This window comes from Bombina bombina, chromosome 2 (genome assembly GCF_027579735.1).
Source record: "Bombina bombina isolate aBomBom1 chromosome 2, aBomBom1.pri, whole genome shotgun sequence".
NCBI classification, from domain to species: domain Eukaryota; kingdom Metazoa; phylum Chordata; class Amphibia; order Anura; family Bombinatoridae; genus Bombina; species Bombina bombina.
Window position 1 is genome coordinate 142,724,753 of NC_069500.1, and position 19,040 is coordinate 142,743,792.

Genomic DNA, 19,040 nt, shown 5'->3' on the forward strand with positions numbered 1-19,040 from the left:
AAGCTCATGAGACAGAAGAGCAGTGTGTAATAAGCTTGCCAAGCTCATGAGACAGAAGAGCAGTGTGTAATAAGCTTGCCAACTGCATGAGACAGAAGATAATAAGCTTGCCAACTGCATGAGACAGAAGAGCAGTATGTAATAAGCTTGCTAAGCTCATGCAACAGAAGAGCAGTATGTAATAAGCTTGCCAACTGCATGAGACAGAAGAGCAGTGTGTAATAAGCTTGCCAAATGCATGAGACAGAAGAGCAGTATGTAATAAGCTTGCTAAGCTCATGAGACAGAAGAGCAGTATGTAATAAGCTTGCCAACTGCATGAGACAGAAGAGCAGTATGTAATAAGCTTGCCAAGCTGCATGAGACAGAAGAGTAGTATGTAATAAGCTTGCCAAGCTGCATGAGACAGAAGAGCAGTATGTAATAAGCTTGCCAACTGCATGAGACAGAAGAGCAGTATGTAATAAGCTTGCCAAGCTGCATGAGACAGAAGAGTAGTATGTAATAAGCTTGCCAAGCTGCATGAGACAGAAGAGCAGTATGTAATAAGCTTGTCAAGCTGCATGAGACAGAAGAGCAGTGTGTAATAAGCTTGCTAAGCTCATGAGACAGAAGAGCAGTGTGTAATAAGCTTGCCAAGCTCATGAGACAGAAGAGCAGTATGTAATAAGCTTGCCAAGCTCATGAGACAGAAGAGCAGTGTGTAATAAGCTTGCCAAGCTGCATGAGACAGAAGAGCAGTGTGTAATAAGCTTGCCAAGCTCATGAGACAGAAGAGCAGTTTATAATAAGCTTGCCAACTGCATGAGACAGAAGAGCAGTATGTAATAAGCTTGCCAAGCTGCATGAGACAGAAGAGCAGTGTGTAATAAGCTTGCCAAGCTCATGAGACAGAAGAGCAGTTTGTAATAAGCTTGCCAAGCTCATGAGACAGAAGAGCAGTTTGTAATAAGCTTGCCAAGCTCATGAGACAGAAGAGCAGTATGTAATAAGCTTGCCAAGCTCATGAGACAGAAGAGCAGTGTGTAATAAGCTTGCCAAGCTCATCAGACAGAAGAGCAGTGTGTAATAAGCTTGCCAAGTTCATGAGACAGAAGAGCAGTGTGTAATAAGCTTGCCAAGCTCAAGAGACAGGACAGCAGTGTGTAATAAGCTTGCCAAGCTCATGAGACAGAACAGCAGTGTGTAATAAGCTTGCCAAGCTCATGAGACAGAACAGCAGTGTGTAATAAGCTTGCCAAGCTGCATGAGACAGAAGAGCAGTGTGTAATAAGCTTGCCAAGCTCATGAGACAGAAGAGCAGTATGTAATAAGCTTGCCAAGCTGCATGAGACAGAAGAGCAGTGTGTAATAAGCTTGCCAAGCTGTATGAGACAGAAGAGCAGTGTGTAATAAGCTTGCTAAGCTCATGAGACAGAAGAGCAGTTTGTAATAAGCTTGCCAACTGCATGAGACAGAAGAGCAGTATGTAATAAGCTTGCCAACTGCATGAGACAGAAGAGCAGTATGTAATAAGCTTGCCAAGCTCATGAGACAGAAGAGCAGTGTGTAATAAGCTTGCCAACTGCATGAGACAGAAGAGCAGTATGTAATAAGCTTGCCAAGCTCATGAGACAGAAGAGCAGTGTGTAATAAGCTTGCCAACTGCATGAGACAGAAGAGCAGTGTGTAATAAGCTTGCCAACTGCATGAGCCAGAAGATAATAAGCTTGCCAACTGCATGAGACAGAAGAGCAGTATGTAATAAGCTTGCTAAGCTCATGAGACAGAAGAGCAGTTTGTAATAAGCTTGCCAACTGCATGAGACAGAAGAGCAGTATGTAATAAGCTTGCCAACTGCATGAGACACAAGAAAGATATCACTATCTATAATAAGGCCTGTTCCAAATTCCTATGGAATGGCAAAAGACCACGGATTGCCGCACATAGGCTCATGAATTCCAAGACATCAGCAGGCTTGGCGCTCCCCAACATTCAGTCATATAATCAGGTTATAATAGCTAGATTTGCACTTGATTGGCTTACTGGGAAGGAGCAAATTACGTCTCTCACCTGGGAATCACAGATTGTGGCGCCATTCAATTTGAAAGCTCTCTTGCACTGCCCACTTACCTCCATTCCATCCAATGTATTCTATTTGAATACTCTGAAGAACGTCATTATCGCATGGCAAAGTTTATGTATAGAAACGGGGAATTCGCCGTATGTTTCACAATATCTACCTATAGTGGGCAACCCAGAATTCAGTCCTGGCCTCTCGAACCGGTTATTCTCAGTTTGGGAATCCAAAGGTCTCCAAAATTTATGTCAGTTGCGAGATGCGGGAGGACTTACCGTATTATTTCAAGATATTGTATCTCGGTTTGATATAGGGACACGTGATTTCTACGCTTACCTGCAAGTTAGGCACTTTCTTCAAGAGATGCTCGCGAAATACGGGAATGACTGGTCATTGGGTGAGCTGCAGACCAGGATTACAATGTACGCGGCAGGAATTTACGCAATCTCCCCTTTATATCTACTAGTAATTCAGAAACCATCCAAAGCACAAATAGACGAGATGGTTGTTAAATGGGCAAATTTATTTCCGGATATAGATGAGCAGACTATCATAGAGAGTTTCAAAATAGCGCAACAGTCCTGGGTTCCGACATCTTGGAGGGAGTCACAGATAAAAGTCGGGCTCCAGAGGTATCTTACGCCTGCTGTCTTAGCCAAATGGTATAAAACAAAGGCTCTATGCCCTAGATGCTCAACTACAGACGCTGATCTATTTCATTGTTTATGGAGTTGCCCAAAGGCACGTCAATACTGGGGGAAAATTATATATTGGATGATGGCTGTTCTTAAGATGGACTATAAGATATCTCCTATTGAGATCTTTTTCTTAGTAAAATATCAGCATACAATTAAGAATTATAACCTGATAAATACCATTATCCTGACTGCGCGGAACCTTATTTTTAAGGCATGGAAAGCATCTGCTCTACCTACGATGGTACAATTTAAAAGGGCATTGACTGATCAGTTCATAATAGAACAGACTAACATACCCTACCCACAGGATACACACTTAGCAGTATTTCTTAAGAAATGGGAGATTTTTGTAAGATCTTTGCCCCTCATGCATCAAAAAAAATTAATCAAACCAATCATTAACTCGGAATATCTACAGATAAACATTTTGGCAGGCCACTTCCCTGGCGAATGGGCAGTAGACGGGGAGTGAGTGTGTGTGGGGGGGGGGGGGGAGGTTGGGGGGACGAGAGGAGGGGTTTTTTTCTTTTTTTTTTTTTTTTTTTTTCCTTGGTTTGTTTCGTTTGTGAGTTTTTGTGTTTTTATTGTTTTATGTTTTGGGTGGTTCGGTCACAATGTCTACCTGGCTATGTACATAAAATGAGGGAGCCAGGTCTTATTCTACATTGGGTAGCGCACACATAATGTGGGGAATATTGGCGAGAAAAGAATTGAGTCGATGAAAGTATAGGGACTTTACTCAGTACCACCTGACTACACTATATGATTTCTAACCAATTTTGGATGTTTACATTAATAGATAGTAGCAAGAGATTTCCTTTTTATTCTCCTTTTCTTTTTTTCCTTTTTGTCACAGATATTATTAATCCACTGATTTGGTTCATCTTGATTCAACAGTATACGGACTTGTGTATATGTACTGTTTTGTATTACCCTTAGCTTTAGAAGGAAGGTAATCCTTTTAACCTCAAATGTTTATTCATATTGTAATATACAGACATATGTATTTATGGACATAGGGTCTTCTCTGTTTTTAGTTTTTATAAGCACAATATGCACTGTTTTTCACTAGGACTCAAGATGATTATATTTTCTGTTTTTTTTTGTGTTTGTTTTTTTTTTCTTCTCGTTTGGTTTTTAAATTGTAATGTATACGATGCACTATATTAACCTGAATATTATATATATATTCGTGCTCTGCCGTTCTCTTTTCCCTTCCTTTCTTCAGTTCTTGTATGTGGACAAATTGTTTGTTTGTATTTATTTGTAAATCTCAATAAAAATATATTTAAAAAAAAAAAAGAAGAGCAGTATGTAATAAGCTTGCCAACTGCATGAGACAGAAGAGCAGTATGTAATAAGCTTGCCAACTGCATGAGACAGAAGAGCAGTGTGTAATAAGCTTGCCAACTGCATGAGACAGAAGAGCAGTATGTAATAAGCTTGCTAAGCTCATGAGACAGAAGAGCAGTTTGTAATAAGCTTGCCAACTGCATGAGACAGAAGAGCAGTATGTAATAAGCTTGCCAACTGCATGAGACAGAAGAGCAGTATGTAATAAGCTTGCCAAGCTCATGAGACAGAAGAGCAGTGTGTAATAAGCTTGCCAACTGCATGAGACAGAAGAGCAGTATGTAATAAGCTTGCCAAGCTCATGAGACAGAAGAGCAGTGTGTAATAAGCTTGCCAAGCTCATGAGACAGAAGAGCAGTGTGTAATAAGCTTGCCAACTGCATGAGACAGAAGATAATAAGCATGCCAACTGCATGAGACAGAAGAGCAGTATGTAATAAGCTTGCTAAGCTCATGCAACAGAAGAGCAGTATGTAATAAGCTTGCCAACTGCATGAGACAGAAGAGCAGTGTTTAATAAGCTTGCCAACTGCATGAGACAGAAGAGCAGTATGTAATAAGCTTGCTAAGCTCATGAGACAGAAGAGCAGTATGTAATAAGCTTGCCAACTGCATGAGACAGAAGAGCAGTATGTAATAAGCTTGCCAAGCTGCATGAGACAGAAGAGTAGTATGTAATAAGCTTGCCAAGCTGCATGAGACAGAAGAGCAGTATGTAATAAGCTTGCCAACTGCATGAGACAGAAGAGCAGTATGTAATAAGCTTGCCAAGCTGCATGAGACAGAAGAGTAGTATGTAATAAGCTTGCCAAGCTGCATGAGACAGAAGAGCAGTATGTAATAAGCTTGTCAAGCTGCATGAGACAGAAGAGCGGTGTGTAATAAGCTTGCTAAGCTCATGAGACAGAAGAGCAGTGTGTAATAAGCTTGCCAAGCTCATGAGACAGAAGAGCAGTATGTAATAAGCTTGCCAAGCTCATGAGACAGAAGAGCAGTGTGTAATAAGCTTGCCAACTGCATGAGACAGAAGAGCAGTGTGTAATAAGCTTGCCAACTGCATGAGACAGAAGATAATAAGCTTGCCAACTGCATGAGACAGAAGAGCAGTATGTAATAAGCTTGCTAAGCTCATGCAACAGAAGAGCAGTATGTAATAAGCTTGCCAACTGCATGAGACAGAAGAGCAGTGTGTAATAAGCTTGCCAACTGCATGAGACAGAAGAGCAGTATGTAATAAGCTTGCTAAGCTCATGAGACAGAAGAGCAGTATGTAATAAGCTTGCCAACTGCATGAGACAGAAGAGCAGTATGTAATAAGCTTGCCAAGCTGCATGAGACAGAAGAGTAGTATGTAATAAGCTTGCCAAGCTGCATGAGACAGAAGAGCAGTATGTAATAAGCTTGCCAACTGCATGAGACAGAAGAGCAGTATGTAATAAGCTTGCCAAGCTGCATGAGACAGAAGAGTAGTATGTAATAAGCTTGCCAAGCTGCATGAAACAGAAGAGCAGTATGTAATAAGCTTGTCAAGCTGCATGAGACAGAAGAGCAGTGTGTAATAAGCTTGCTAAGCTCATGAGACAGAAGAGCAGTTTGTAATAAGCTTGCCAACTGCATGAGACAGAAGAGCAGTATGTAATAAGCTTGCCAAGCTGCATGAGACAGAAGAGCAGTGTGTAATAAGCTTGCCAAGCTCATGAGACAGAAGAGCAGTTTGTAATAAGCTTGCCAAGCTCATGAGACAGAAGAGCAGTATGTAATAAGCTTGCCAAGCTCATGAGACAGAAGAGCAGTGTGTAATAAGCTTGCCAAGCTCATCAGACAGAAGAGCAGTGTGTAATAAGCTTGCCAAGTTCATGAGACAGAAGAGCAGTGTGTAATAAGCTTGCCAAGCTCAAGAGACAGGACAGCAGTGTGTAATAAGCTTGCCAAGCTCATGAGACAGAACAGCAGTGTGTAATAAGCTTGCCAAGCTCATGAGACAGAACAGCAGTGTGTAATAAGCTTGCCAAGCTGCATGAGACAGAAGAGCAGTGTGTAATAAGCTTGCCAAGCTCATGAGACAGAAGAGCAGTATGTAATAAGCTTGCCAAGCTGCATGAGACAGAAGAGCAGTGTGTAATAAGCTTGCCAAGCTGTATGAGACAGAAGAGCAGTGTGTAATAAGCTTGCTAAGCTCATGAGACAGAAGAGCAGTTTGTAATAAGCTTGCCAACTGCATGAGACAGAAGAGCAGTATGTAATAAGCTTGCCAACTGCATGAGACAGAAGAGCAGTATGTAATAAGCTTGCCAAGCTCATGAGACAGAAGAGCAGTGTGTAATAAGCTTGCCAACTGCATGAGACAGAAGAGCAGTATGTAATAAGCTTGCCAAGCTCATGAGACAGAAGAGCAGTGTGTAATAAGCTTGCCAAGCTCATGAGACAGAAGAGCAGTGTGTAATAAGCTTGCCAACTGCATGAGACAGAAGATAATAAGCTTGCCAACTGCATGAGACAGAAGAGCAGTATGTAATAAGCTTGCTAAGCTCATGCAACAGAAGAGCAGTATGTAATAAGCTTGCCAACTGCATGAGACAGAAGAGCAGTGTGTAATAAGCTTGCCAACTGCATGAGACAGAAGAGCAGTATGTAATAAGCTTGCTAAGCTCATGAGACAGAAGAGCAGTATGTAATAAGCTTGCCAACTGCATGAGACAGAAGAGCAGTATGTAATAAGCTTGCCAAGCTGCATGAGACAGAAGAGTAGTATGTAATAAGCTTGCCAAGCTGCATGAGACAGAAGAGCAGTATGTAATAAGCTTGCCAACTGCATGAGACAGAAGAGCAGTATGTAATAAGCTTGCCAAGCTGCATGAGACAGAAGAGTAGTATGTAATAAGCTTGCCAAGCTGCATGAGACAGAAGAGCAGTATGTAATAAGCTTGCCAAGCTGCATGAGACAGAAGAGCAGTGTGTAATAAGCTTGCCAAGCTCATGAGACAGAAGAGCAGTTTGTAATAAGCTTGCCAAGCTCATGAGACAGAAGAGCAGTTTGTAATAAGCTTGCCAAGCTCATGAGACAGAAGAGCAGTATGTAATAAGCTTGCCAAGCTCATGAGACAGAAGAGCAGTGTCTAATAAGCTTGCCAAGCTCATCAGACAGAAGAGCAGTGTGTAATAAGCTTGCCAAGTTCATGAGACAGAAGAGCAGTGTGTAATAAGCTTGCCAAGCTCAAGAGACAGGACAGCAGTGTGTAATAAGCTTGCCAAGCTGCATGAGACAGAAGAGCAGTGTGTAATAAGCTTGCCAAGCTCATGAGACAGAAGAGCAGTGTGTAATAAGCTTGCCAAGCTCATGAGACAGAAGAGCAGTGTGTAATAAGCTTGCCAACTGCATGAGACAGAAGAGCAGTATGTAATAAGCTTGCCAACTGCATGAGACAGAAGAGCAGTGTGTAATAAGCTTGCCAACTGCATGAGACAGAAGAGCATTATGTAATAAGCTTGCTAAGCTCATGAGACAGAATAGCAGTATGTAATAAGCTTGCCAACTGCATGAGACAGAAGAGCAGTATGTAATAAGCTTGCCAAGCTGCATGAGACAGAAGAGTAGTATGTAATAAGCTTGCCAAGCTGCATGAGACAGAAGAGCAGTATGTAATAAGCTTGCCAACTGCATGAGACAGAAGAGCAGTATGTAATAAGCTTGCCAAGCTGCATGAGACAGAAGAGTAGTATGTAATAAGCTTGCCAAGCTGCATGAGACAGAAGAGCAGTATGTAATAAGCTTGCCAACTGCATGAGACAGAAGAGCAGTATGTAATAAGCTTGCCAAGCTGCATGAGACAGAAGAGTAGTATGTAATAAGCTTGCCAAGCTGCATGAAACAGAAGAGCAGTATGTAATAAGCTTGTCAAGCTGCATGAGACAGAAGAGCAGTGTGTAATAAGCTTGCTAAGCTCATGAGACAGAAGAGCAGTTTGTAATAAGCTTGCCAACTGCATGAGACAGAAGAGCAGTATGTAATAAGCTTGCCAAGCTGCATGAGACAGAAGAGCAGTGTGTAATAAGCTTGCCAAGCTCATGAGACAGAAGAGCAGTTTGTAATAAGCTTGCCAAGCTCATGAGACAGAAGAGCAGTATGTAATAAGCTTGCCAAGCTCATGAGACAGAAGAGCAGTGTGTAATAAGCTTGCCAAGCTCATCAGACAGAAGAGCAGTGTGTAATAAGCTTGCCAAGTTCATGAGACAGAAGAGCAGTGTGTAATAAGCTTGCCAAGCTCAAGAGACAGGACAGCAGTGTGTAATAAGCTTGCCAAGCTCATGAGACAGAACAGCAGTGTGTAATAAGCTTGCCAAGCTCATGAGACAGAACAGCAGTGTGTAATAAGCTTGCCAAGCTGCATGAGACAGAAGAGCAGTGTGTAATAAGCTTGCCAAGCTCATGAGACAGAAGAGCAGTATGTAATAAGCTTGCCAAGCTGCATGAGACAGAAGAGCAGTGTGTAATAAGCTTGCCAAGCTGTATCAGACAGAAGAGCAGTGTGTAATAAGCTTGCTAAGCTCATGAGACAGAAGAGCAGTTTGTAATAAGCTTGCCAACTGCATGAGACAGAAGAGCAGTATGTAATAAGCTTGCCAACTGCATGAGACAGAAGAGCAGTATGTAATAAGCTTGCCAAGCTCATGAGACAGAAGAGCAGTGTGTAATAAGCTTGCCAACTGCATGAGACAGAAGAGCAGTATGTAATAAGCTTGCCAAGCTCATGAGACAGAAGAGCAGTGTGTAATAAGCTTGCCAAGCTCATGAGACAGAAGAGCAGTGTGTAATAAGCTTGCCAACTGCATGAGACAGAAGATAATAAGCTTGCCAACTGCATGAGACAGAAGAGCAGTATGTAATAAGCTTGCTAAGCTCATGCAACAGAAGAGCAGTATGTAATAAGCTTGCCAACTGCATGAGACAGAAGAGCAGTGTGTAATAAGCTTGCCAACTGCATGAGACAGAAGAGCAGTATGTAATAAGCTTGCTAAGCTCATGAGACAGAAGAGCAGTATGTAATAAGCTTGCCAACTGCATGAGACAGAAGAGCAGTATGTAATAAGCTTGCCAAGCTGCATGAGACAGAAGAGTAGTATGTAATAAGCTTGCCAAGCTGCATGAGACAGAAGAGCAGTATGTAATAAGCTTGCCAACTGCATGAGACAGAAGAGCAGTATGTAATAAGCTTGCCAAGCTGCATGAGACAGAAGAGTAGTATGTAATAAGCTTGCCAAGCTGCATGAGACAGAAGAGCAGTATGTAATAAGCTTGCCAAGCTGCATGAGACAGAAGAGCAGTGTGTAATAAGCTTGCCAAGCTCATGAGACAGAAGAGCAGTTTGTAATAAGCTTGCCAAGCTCATGAGACAGAAGAGCAGTTTGTAATAAGCTTGCCAAGCTCATGAGACAGAAGAGCAGTATGTAATAAGCTTGCCAAGCTCATGAGACAGAAGAGCAGTGTCTAATAAGCTTGCCAAGCTCATCAGACAGAAGAGCAGTGTGTAATAAGCTTGCCAAGTTCATGAGACAGAAGAGCAGTGTGTAATAAGCTTGCCAAGCTCAAGAGACAGGACAGCAGTGTGTAATAAGCTTGCCAAGCTGCATGAGACAGAAGAGCAGTGTGTAATAAGCTTGCCAAGCTCATGAGACAGAAGAGCAGTGTGTAATAAGCTTGCCAAGCTCATGAGACAGAAGAGCAGTGTGTAATAAGCTTGCCAACTGCATGAGACAGAAGAGCAGTATGTAATAAGCTTGCCAACTGCATGAGACAGAAGAGCAGTGTGTAATAAGCTTGCCAACTGCATGAGACAGAAGAGCATTATGTAATAAGCTTGCTAAGCTCATGAGACAGAATAGCAGTATGTAATAAGCTTGCCAACTGCATGAGACAGAAGAGCAGTATGTAATAAGCTTGCCAACTGCATGAGACAGAAGAGCAGTATGTAATAAGCTTGCCAAGCTGCATGAGACAGAAGAGTAGTGTGTAATAAGCTTGCCAAGCTGCATGAGACAGAGGAGCAGTTTGTAATAAGCTTGCCAAGCTGCATGAGACAGAAGAGCAGTGTGTAATAAGCTTGCCAAGCTCATGAGACAGAAGAGCAGTTTGTAATAAGCTTCCCAACTGCATGAGACAGAAGAACAGTGTGTAATAAGCTTGCCAAGCTCATGAGACAGAAGAACAGTGTGTAATAAGCTTGCCAAGCTCATGAGACAGAAGAGCAGTATGTAATAAGCTTGCCAACTGCATGAGACAGAAGAGCAGTGTGTAATAAGCTTGCCAAGCTCATGAGACAGAAGAGCAGTGTGTAATAAGCTTGCCAAGCTCATGAGACAGAAGAGCAATATGTAATAAGCTTGCAAAGCTCATGAGACAGAAGAGCAGTGTGTAATAAGCTTGCCAAGCTCATGAGACAGAAGAGCAGTGTGTAATAAGCTTGCCAAGCTCATGAGACAGAAGAGCAGTGTGTAATAAGCTTGCCAAGCTCATGAGACAGAAGAGCAGTGTGTAATAAGCTTGCCAAGCTCATGAGACAGATGCAGATCACATAATGCCTGGAAAGTAATGGGTAGCAGTCTGTCCAGGGGACATAACAAAAAAGAATATTGTGGGAGGAAGTGAAGGAGTCTTAAAAACTACTGAAAAGATTTCAGGCTTTTGGTTTCTGTATGGTCTCCTTTAAATGAAGATAATCTTAATTTGTGCTTTAAAGGAGAGCCGAGAATTTTCTTAAATACTTTTTTCTTTCTTTCATATTTTAAAAAAAAAAAACACTAGTAAAAAAAAAAAAAAAAAAAAAAAAAAAGATGAATTCTTAAGAAAATGTAAAAGATATAAAATATATAAAAATGGATAAATGTGCATTATTTAATAACTGTGAAGTGACCAAAGACTGGCAATAAGCAGATGATTCTGTTCATGTATCTTGGAGCCCTATGCAGTATCTTGTGCAGTATCATATACAAGGCAGGATAACTCCACTATACTTCCTTGCTACCAAAGAACAGTAGTCTGAGGTTGCCAATTGCCAGAGAAATTAGAGATTTCTTGTATTAAACACCTTGCTGTAATGCCCGTATTATGTCCTGAGCCTCCTTCTGAGATACTTTGTTTTTATCCTGTTTGGTGGCAGCTGCTTGCGACTTGGCATCCAGCATCTTGGCTGTAAGCTCCAGGTATCTTTCATTCTGTTGGAAAAACAATAACAAAAATATTAAATAAAAATATTTTTAAAACAACGTTGTGCTTAAAGGGACATGAAACCCAAAAAATGTCTTTAATGATTCAAATAGAGAATACAATTTTAAACAACTTTCTAATTTACTTCTATTATCTAATTTGTTTTATTCTCTTGGTATCATTTGTTGAAGGAGCAGCAATGCACTACTGGTTTCTAACTGAACACATGAGTGAGCCAATGAAAATCGGTATTTATATGCAGCGACCAATCAGCAGTTAGAACCTAGGCTCTTTGCTGCTCATGAGCTTGCCTAGATAAAACTTTCAGCAAAGGATAACAAGAGAAGGAAGCAAACTAAATAATAGAAGTAAATTAGAAAATGGTTTAAAATTGTATTCTCTATCTGAATAATGAAAGAAATTTTGGGGGTTTCATGTCCCTTTAATTTAAAGGGCCATAATAGTCATAAAATTGCATTCTTATTTGCTAGAACATGTAATTTTAAGACTATTGACCCAGAGAACTGCTGATCCTGAGCAGAAACTGACACTGATCCAATCAACAGCGCTAGTTACATCTGATCTCCTTTACTGTGGCCAATAAGAATGAGATCTTGCATTCCTCTAAGCAAGCACTATGCAGCATGTAACAGTATAAGGTGCAGTATGTAGTGGTATCTTACATAAGGTAACAAGTCTAATACTGAAAAATAACATGTCCCTTTAATTCTGTCCGCCTCATTCTGACCTGAGAACATCTGCACATTGTCATCTATTTAATGTTTTTACCTCTCTACTGGATATAAATTCTTAAAAGAAACTTGTGCTTAAATGGACATGAAACAAGTTTTTTCTTTCATGATTTAGAAAGAGTATGCATTTTTAAACAACTTTACAAGTTACTTCTATTTACTAATTTGCTTCATTCTCTTGATATTCTTTGAAAAGCATATCTAAATAGGCTCAGTAGCTGCTGATTGGTGGCTGCACATTGATGCCTCGTATGATTGGCTCACCCATGTGCATTGCAGTGACGTGCAGTAATAGGAGGCAAGGGAGGCAGTGCCTACCCTGTCCAATCAGAAAAAGAAGTTTTTATTTATGATTAAAAAAAATAAAAAAAGTTTGTGTAATTTTTTTTGTACATTTTGTGACCACGCCCCCCCCAGCTACAATACCCCCCCCCCTTGCCGGCTCCACAGATGCAATACCATCCATTCCCATCCATGTTGCGCAATTAAGAGGCAGTGAGCTGCTCCGCTGCCCTCCATTAATTGCGCAACATGGATGCTAGCTACTGTTTAGTGCTCACTATGAGCTAGCGCCACCCAGTGGTGTCTCACCGGGCCCATGCCTCTCTCCAATAGAGGCGGTTCTCTTAACCGCCGCTATGAGATGGAGGTGACCACAGCCAATCAGCATCAGTGCTGCTAGGGAGGCGTGCCGGCCGGGCTTGTTTGAAGCAGTGACTGGGACGGCTGTTGGCGGGAAAGCAGGGGGAGCTGCAGCAAGAGAGTGGACTGTCTGAGAGACCGGTGTCAGAGTAAACAGACCGGTAAGTAATAACAGTTTATTTGGGTCATCAAGGTCTATTCCCCAATCCCCTCCCCCCCCATGCTATACACACTCACAGTCACTCGCATACCCTCTCAGCCAGGCCAACAGACTAGAGCAGTCACTCAGAAGAATGTGTGTCCACCGGCTGCAATATACTTTATTTCAGGATCATCTCTCCTCCTGGGCACTCTGTGTTGTTAAGCAAGTTCTCACTGCAGCAGTATGGCTATGTGATGATCGTGACATGATGTTATTTTTTTCCTGATCTAAGGGACTGAAGATTCAGAATCATTAGCATTTTCTAATGGGAAATGCTAATGATTCTGAATCTTCAGTCCCTTAGATCAGGAAAAAAATAACATCATGCCACGATCATCACATAGCCATACTGCTGCAGTGAGAACTTGCTTAACAACACAGAGTGCCCAGGAGGAGAGATGATCCTGAAATAAAGTATATTGCAGCCGGTGGACACACACTGTTGTGAAGTCAGTAGGGGGCTAGGGACCTCAGGCAATCCCATATACTGAGCTCAGCACTTTCCTGTAACGGCTCTAACTAACAAACAGAGCCTGCTGCCTTAGCACAATATAGTGATTTAGAACTGAGGGGAAATGCAGCCTACAACGGCAGCTGTTATATGACAAGTGGGAACGCTGCCTGATAAGAGAACACCTATAAATCAAATCCTTCCCTCAGTAGCCCAGCCCTGCATTTACAACCCCTTCGTTCTCAGGGAAGAGCCTGTCATCCTCCTGCTGCTTAGTGCTGCTATGTAAGGAATGTGCCCTTCTTCTTACTTTGCTATGTAAGAATACTCTATCTCTAACCTGTGTTTTCTCTTGGATTGTGGATCTCTACTTGAAAAGGTGCATGTATGTATTTAGGGAGTGCACTATTTTCTGTGTTATCAATTACTAGTTAACCTCTTTGATGCCTGTGGATTTTAATGAACACTGCTTATCAATGGAATGCAGTAGCTCTGGCACCTTGTAAATTAAGAGCACTCTGCCTGCCTTTGTAAGCCTTCCCTACACAGCTAGCTATTGTGTAGAATAAATCTCATATTACATTTCCACATGTCAGTTTGCATTGCAACACACACAGCACATCACTAATGCATGCAGTTCACATTTAAAGTTAAAGAAGAATTGTCTTCCCATTGTGCCTGGGTCATTCCTGTCCTTTCTGGGGGAATAGAATGAATTTGCTGATTTGTAGCTCTGGTTCTTATTGGAAATAGGGAGAAAATGTAAAGATATTACAGTGAAAATCAGCACAGAAATGTAGCTTGCAAAATTGCTGCTGATTATGGATTGCAAAACTTTTCTTAGCCTTTATCCCAAACCCTAAAAATAACCACATCTCTTATCTCTAACCCCAAATATTTATCTATTTCCATGAGTTATGAGTACTGGATTTGCATATTTAGTATTTACAAATTGCATTAAACTCTATGCTTTTTAAAATAAATATAAATATTAAATATAAATAAGCACATGGCTCTTTATAAACACTGTGTGTGCATTTGTAAGCTTAGTATACAAGTCTGTTTGTCATTGAGTCAAGTGAACTTAGTGAAGAGTGCTCAGTGGTACTAGTAGTGCTTTATCTTTTACTATATATTGAATTATTCCTGTTTTTATTTTATTTTTTAAAAACTCCCCTCCTTTATCCCTGCATGAGCCAGAACACAACACTTGATATGTACAGTGTGTGTGTGTTACTGTCTGTGTGGGTTTGGGGGGGTCTGTGTGTGTATAGATCTGTGTGTGTGGGTTTGTCTGTCTGTGGATGTGTGTGTGTCTGTGTTTGTGTGACTGTATGTCTGTGTGTTTGGGGGTCTGTGTGAGTGGGTCTGTGTTTATTTGTGTGGATGTTTCTGTGTGTGTGTTTGGGGTGTGTGGGTCTGTCCCTGTGTGTATACCTGTGTGTTTGTGTGGGTCTGTGTGTGCATGTGTGTGTCTGTTTGGTAGGGGTCTGTGTTTGTGGGTCTGTCCCTGTGTGTGTCTTTGTGTGTGTGGGGGGTCTGTCTGAGTGTGTGTTTCTGTCTGTGTTTGGGGGTCTGTCTCTGTGTGTGCATCTGTTTGTGTGTGGGTCTATTTCAGTGTGTGTGGGTCTGTGTGTGTGAGTCCAGTACTTGTGTTATGTGCTATTTCCCATAATGCTCAGCCACCATTTCAGCTGGGAAATCTAGTTCCAAAACCTCTGGAGGGTCACAATTGATGAGCCCTGTGCTGTAGGTGAACATAACTAACTCTTTTCAGGTGCAAAATATTTGTTGGTGCCAGTAATTTAGTGATATTCATATGTGTGTGTGTATGTATGTATGTATATATATATATATATATATATATATATATATATATATATATATATATATATATATATATATATATATATATATATATACACACACATGTATACATATATATGTGTGTGTGATTCTTGTGCGTATCATTGTCAGTGCCTCACTAGCCGCTGACGTCACTGCACGTCACTGGTGCATTGCTATTTCTTCAACAAAGCTGAATATATCTGAAGTATGAAACAAATGAAATAATAGAAATAAATTGGAATGTTGTTTAAAATTGTATATTGCTACCCTCATTTAAAGTATAGGGCGCACTAAAACCAGTTTCAGCAATGTTAAGGTGCTTTGGTCACAGCAGATAGTGTGTTATTCTTAGAGCAAGACCGAATGTGCTCCACTTGTAATCCATCCCTACATGTGCCTTCCAAATGCTGCCCCATATTGTAAATACCTTGTTAATAGGTCTTCTGCAGCTTGTCATAAAGACATAAGCACATGCCTCGGATGATTAACAACACATATATTAACATATTAGTGAGGATGACTTAAAGGGACATTATACACTCATTTTTTCTTTGCATAAATGTTTTGTAGATTATCTATTTATATATTTATATAGCCCATAAAGTTTTTTTGTTTTTTTTAAATGTATAGTTTTGCTTATTTTTAAATAACATTGCTCTGATTTTCAGACTCCTAACCAAGCCCCAAAGTTTTATGTGAATACCGTCAGCTACCTGCTCCAGCTTGCTCCTGTTTGTGTAAAGGGTCTTTTCATATGCAAAAGAAGGGGGAGGGGGGAGTGTCTTATTTCCCACTTGCAGTGGGCTTTTCAGTTACCTTTTCAACAGAGCTAAACTGAGAGCTTGCAAGTAAGTTTTTAAACAGTTTTATACTGGATTTTTAATCAGTATCTGTACATCTTATTTTTTATAGTAGTGTCTATTACATGCATTTATATGAAAATGAGTGTATACTGTCCCTTTAATTCAAGGGTAGATATTTATTGGTATGCAAATCTTTTTCAGTGCAACTCATAATTGCAGATAAATATTAAATATATACAGAGACCTAGGTAGGCTTATGTACATGCACATGTCTTGGGCACTATAAAGCAGGAGTGTCTTTAACAATATATTACATTGCTGCAAAAAAAACAAAAAAATGGTATATATTGCTTGAGAGTGGACATATGCTCACTCCTAACCATATCTAGGTATGATCTTTAACAAAAAATACAGAGAACTAAACAAATTTGATAACTTGGATTTTTTTGTATTTTAATCACAAAAAAAAAGAACATAATTTTGATATTCATGTCTCTTTAAAGTGAAGGTCCATTTTAATGAATTAGTGCCTGGTTTTTAATAAACCTATTAAAAACAAGGGCACTTTAATTCATCAAAATTGACATTTCACTGTTTTCTTCAAAAACTTACCTTTTCATCCTTGCAGCAGCTCCAGCGATTCCCCCCGGCTGTCGGAAGCCTCTGCAGACGTCAGAAATGATGAATCAGTCTTCCTCCAATCACAGCTTCCCCCCGGGGGAATCTTGGCCTGATGCAACGCTGTGATTGGAGGAAGCCGGATTCGTCATTTTGGACCCGCGAAGACGGCTTGCGAAGGGCGGAGGAAGTGCGGCAGCGGCTGTCAGGATTAAAAGGTACGTTTTTGAAAAAAACTGTGAAATGTCAATTTTGATGAATTAAAGTGCCCTTGTTTTTAATAGGTTTATTAAAAACCGGGCACTAATTCATCAAAATGGACCTTCACTTTAATGTCCGTTTGAATCAGTTAATCTTCCTGGGTCTTAGAGTTTATTCTCCAATAAGCACAACTTGTTTGCTGACAATATATGTACTCACTGCTTCATACCTTGACAAAGGTTTCATGTAAAAAATAAATCAATGTATCCATTAGAAGAATTTAATAAATGGATTTTCACAACTTACCGGGTCAAATTTCTCATCCTCTGGTGTTTTCGCATCCTCTGGCGTTTTCTCATCCTCATCACTTCCTTGCTCAGCATAGCGGAGAATCCACTCTTTCATGCTCAGGGTTTCATCTTTTCCACTACCATCCTATTAAATAAAGATACACAGGCAGATTTTATAGCCGCAGTCTCAGACTGCACGGGAAATGTAATAACCTGCTACTTCTACATATAACCAACAGATGGCACTGTGACCTAAAGCACTTTTATTTCGGCTATCCCCTTTACCTACCTGTAGGAACATTTGTGTCACTTAGGCCTAGATTTGGAGTTTGGCGGTAGCCGTGAAAACCAGCGTTAGAGGCTCCTAACGCTGGTTTTAGGCTACCGCCGGTATTTGGAGTCATTCAAAAAAGGGTCTAACGCTCACTTTTCAGCCACGACTTTTCCATACCGCAGATCCCCTTACGTCAATTGCGTATCCTATCTTTTCAATGGGATCTTTCTAACTCCGGTATTTAGAGACGTGGCTGGAGTGAGATTTAGAACTCTAACGACAAAACTCCAGCCGCAGAAAAAAGTCAGTAGTTAAGAGCTTTCTGGGCTAACGCCGGTTCATAAAGCTCTTAACTACTGTGCTCTAAAGTACACTAACACCCATAAACTACCTATGTACCCCTAAACCGAGGCCCCCCCCACATCGCCGACACTCGATTAAATTTTTTTAACCCCTAATCTGCCGACCGCCACCTACGTTATACTTATGTACCCCTAATCTGCTGCCCCTAACACCGCCGACCCCTATATTATATTTATTAACCCCTAACCTGCCCCCCACAACGTTGCCGCCAGCTACCTACAATAATTAACCCCTAATCTGCCGACCGCAAAGAGCCGCCACCTACATTATAGCTATGTACCCCTAATCTGCTGCCCCTAACACCGCCGACCCCTATATTATATTTATTAACCCCTAACCTGCCCCCCACAACGTCGCAGCCAGCTACCTACAATAATTAACCCCTAATCTGCCGACCGCAAAGAGCCGCCACCTACATTATAGCTATGTACCCCTAATCTGCTGCCCCTAACACCGCCGACCCCTATATTATATTTATTAACCCCTAATCTGCCCCCCTCAACGTCGCCTCCACCTGCCTACACTTATTAACCCCTAATCTGCCGAGCGGACCGCACCGCTACTATAATAAAGTTATTAACCCCTAATCCGCCTCACTAACCCTATAATAAATAGTATTAACCCCTAATCTGCCCTCCCTAACATCGCCGACACCTAACTTCAATTATTAACCCCTAATCTGCCGACTGGAGCTCACCGCTATTCTAATAAATGTATTAACCCCTAAAGCTAAGTCTAACCCTAACACTAACACCCCCCCTAAGTTAAATATAATTTTAATCTAACGAAATTAATTTACTCTTATTAAATAAATTATTCCTATTTAAAGCTAAATACTTACCTGTAAAATAAATCCTAATATAGCTACAATATAAATTATAATGATATTATAGCTATTTTAGGATTAATATTTATTTTACAGGTAACTTTGTATTTATTTTAACCAGGTACAATAGCTATTAAATAGTTAAGAACTATTTAATAGCTAAAATAGTTAAAATAATTACAAATTTACCTGTAAAATAAATCCTAACCTAAGTTACAATTAAACCTAACACTACACTATCAATAAATTAATTAAATAAAATACCTATAATTATCTACAATTAAACCTAACACTACACTATCACTATCAATAAATAAATTAAATACAATTCCTACAAATAAATACAATGAAATAAACTAACTAAAGTACAAAAAATAAAAAAGAACTAAGTTACAAAAAATAAAAAAATATTTACAAACATTAGAAACATATTACAACAATTTTAAACTAATTACACCT

At 40.5% G+C, this 19,040-nt stretch overlaps 1 protein-coding gene across 1 annotated transcript in view; it reads right to left on the reverse strand.

Moving 5' to 3' along the window:
• The window catches only part of DHX29 (DExH-box helicase 29), a 302,630-nt gene that overhangs the window by 179,084 nt on the left and 104,506 nt on the right, over nucleotides 1-19,040 (reverse strand). Inside the window, exons 7-8 of the mRNA XM_053701278.1 lie at nucleotides 17,135-17,263; nucleotides 11,193-11,319 (exon numbers count right to left, since the gene is read on the reverse strand). Coding sequence (XP_053557253.1) covers nucleotides 11,193-11,319; nucleotides 17,135-17,263 — 256 coding nt within the window. The remainder of the gene's footprint in view (nucleotides 1-11,192; nucleotides 11,320-17,134; nucleotides 17,264-19,040) is intronic.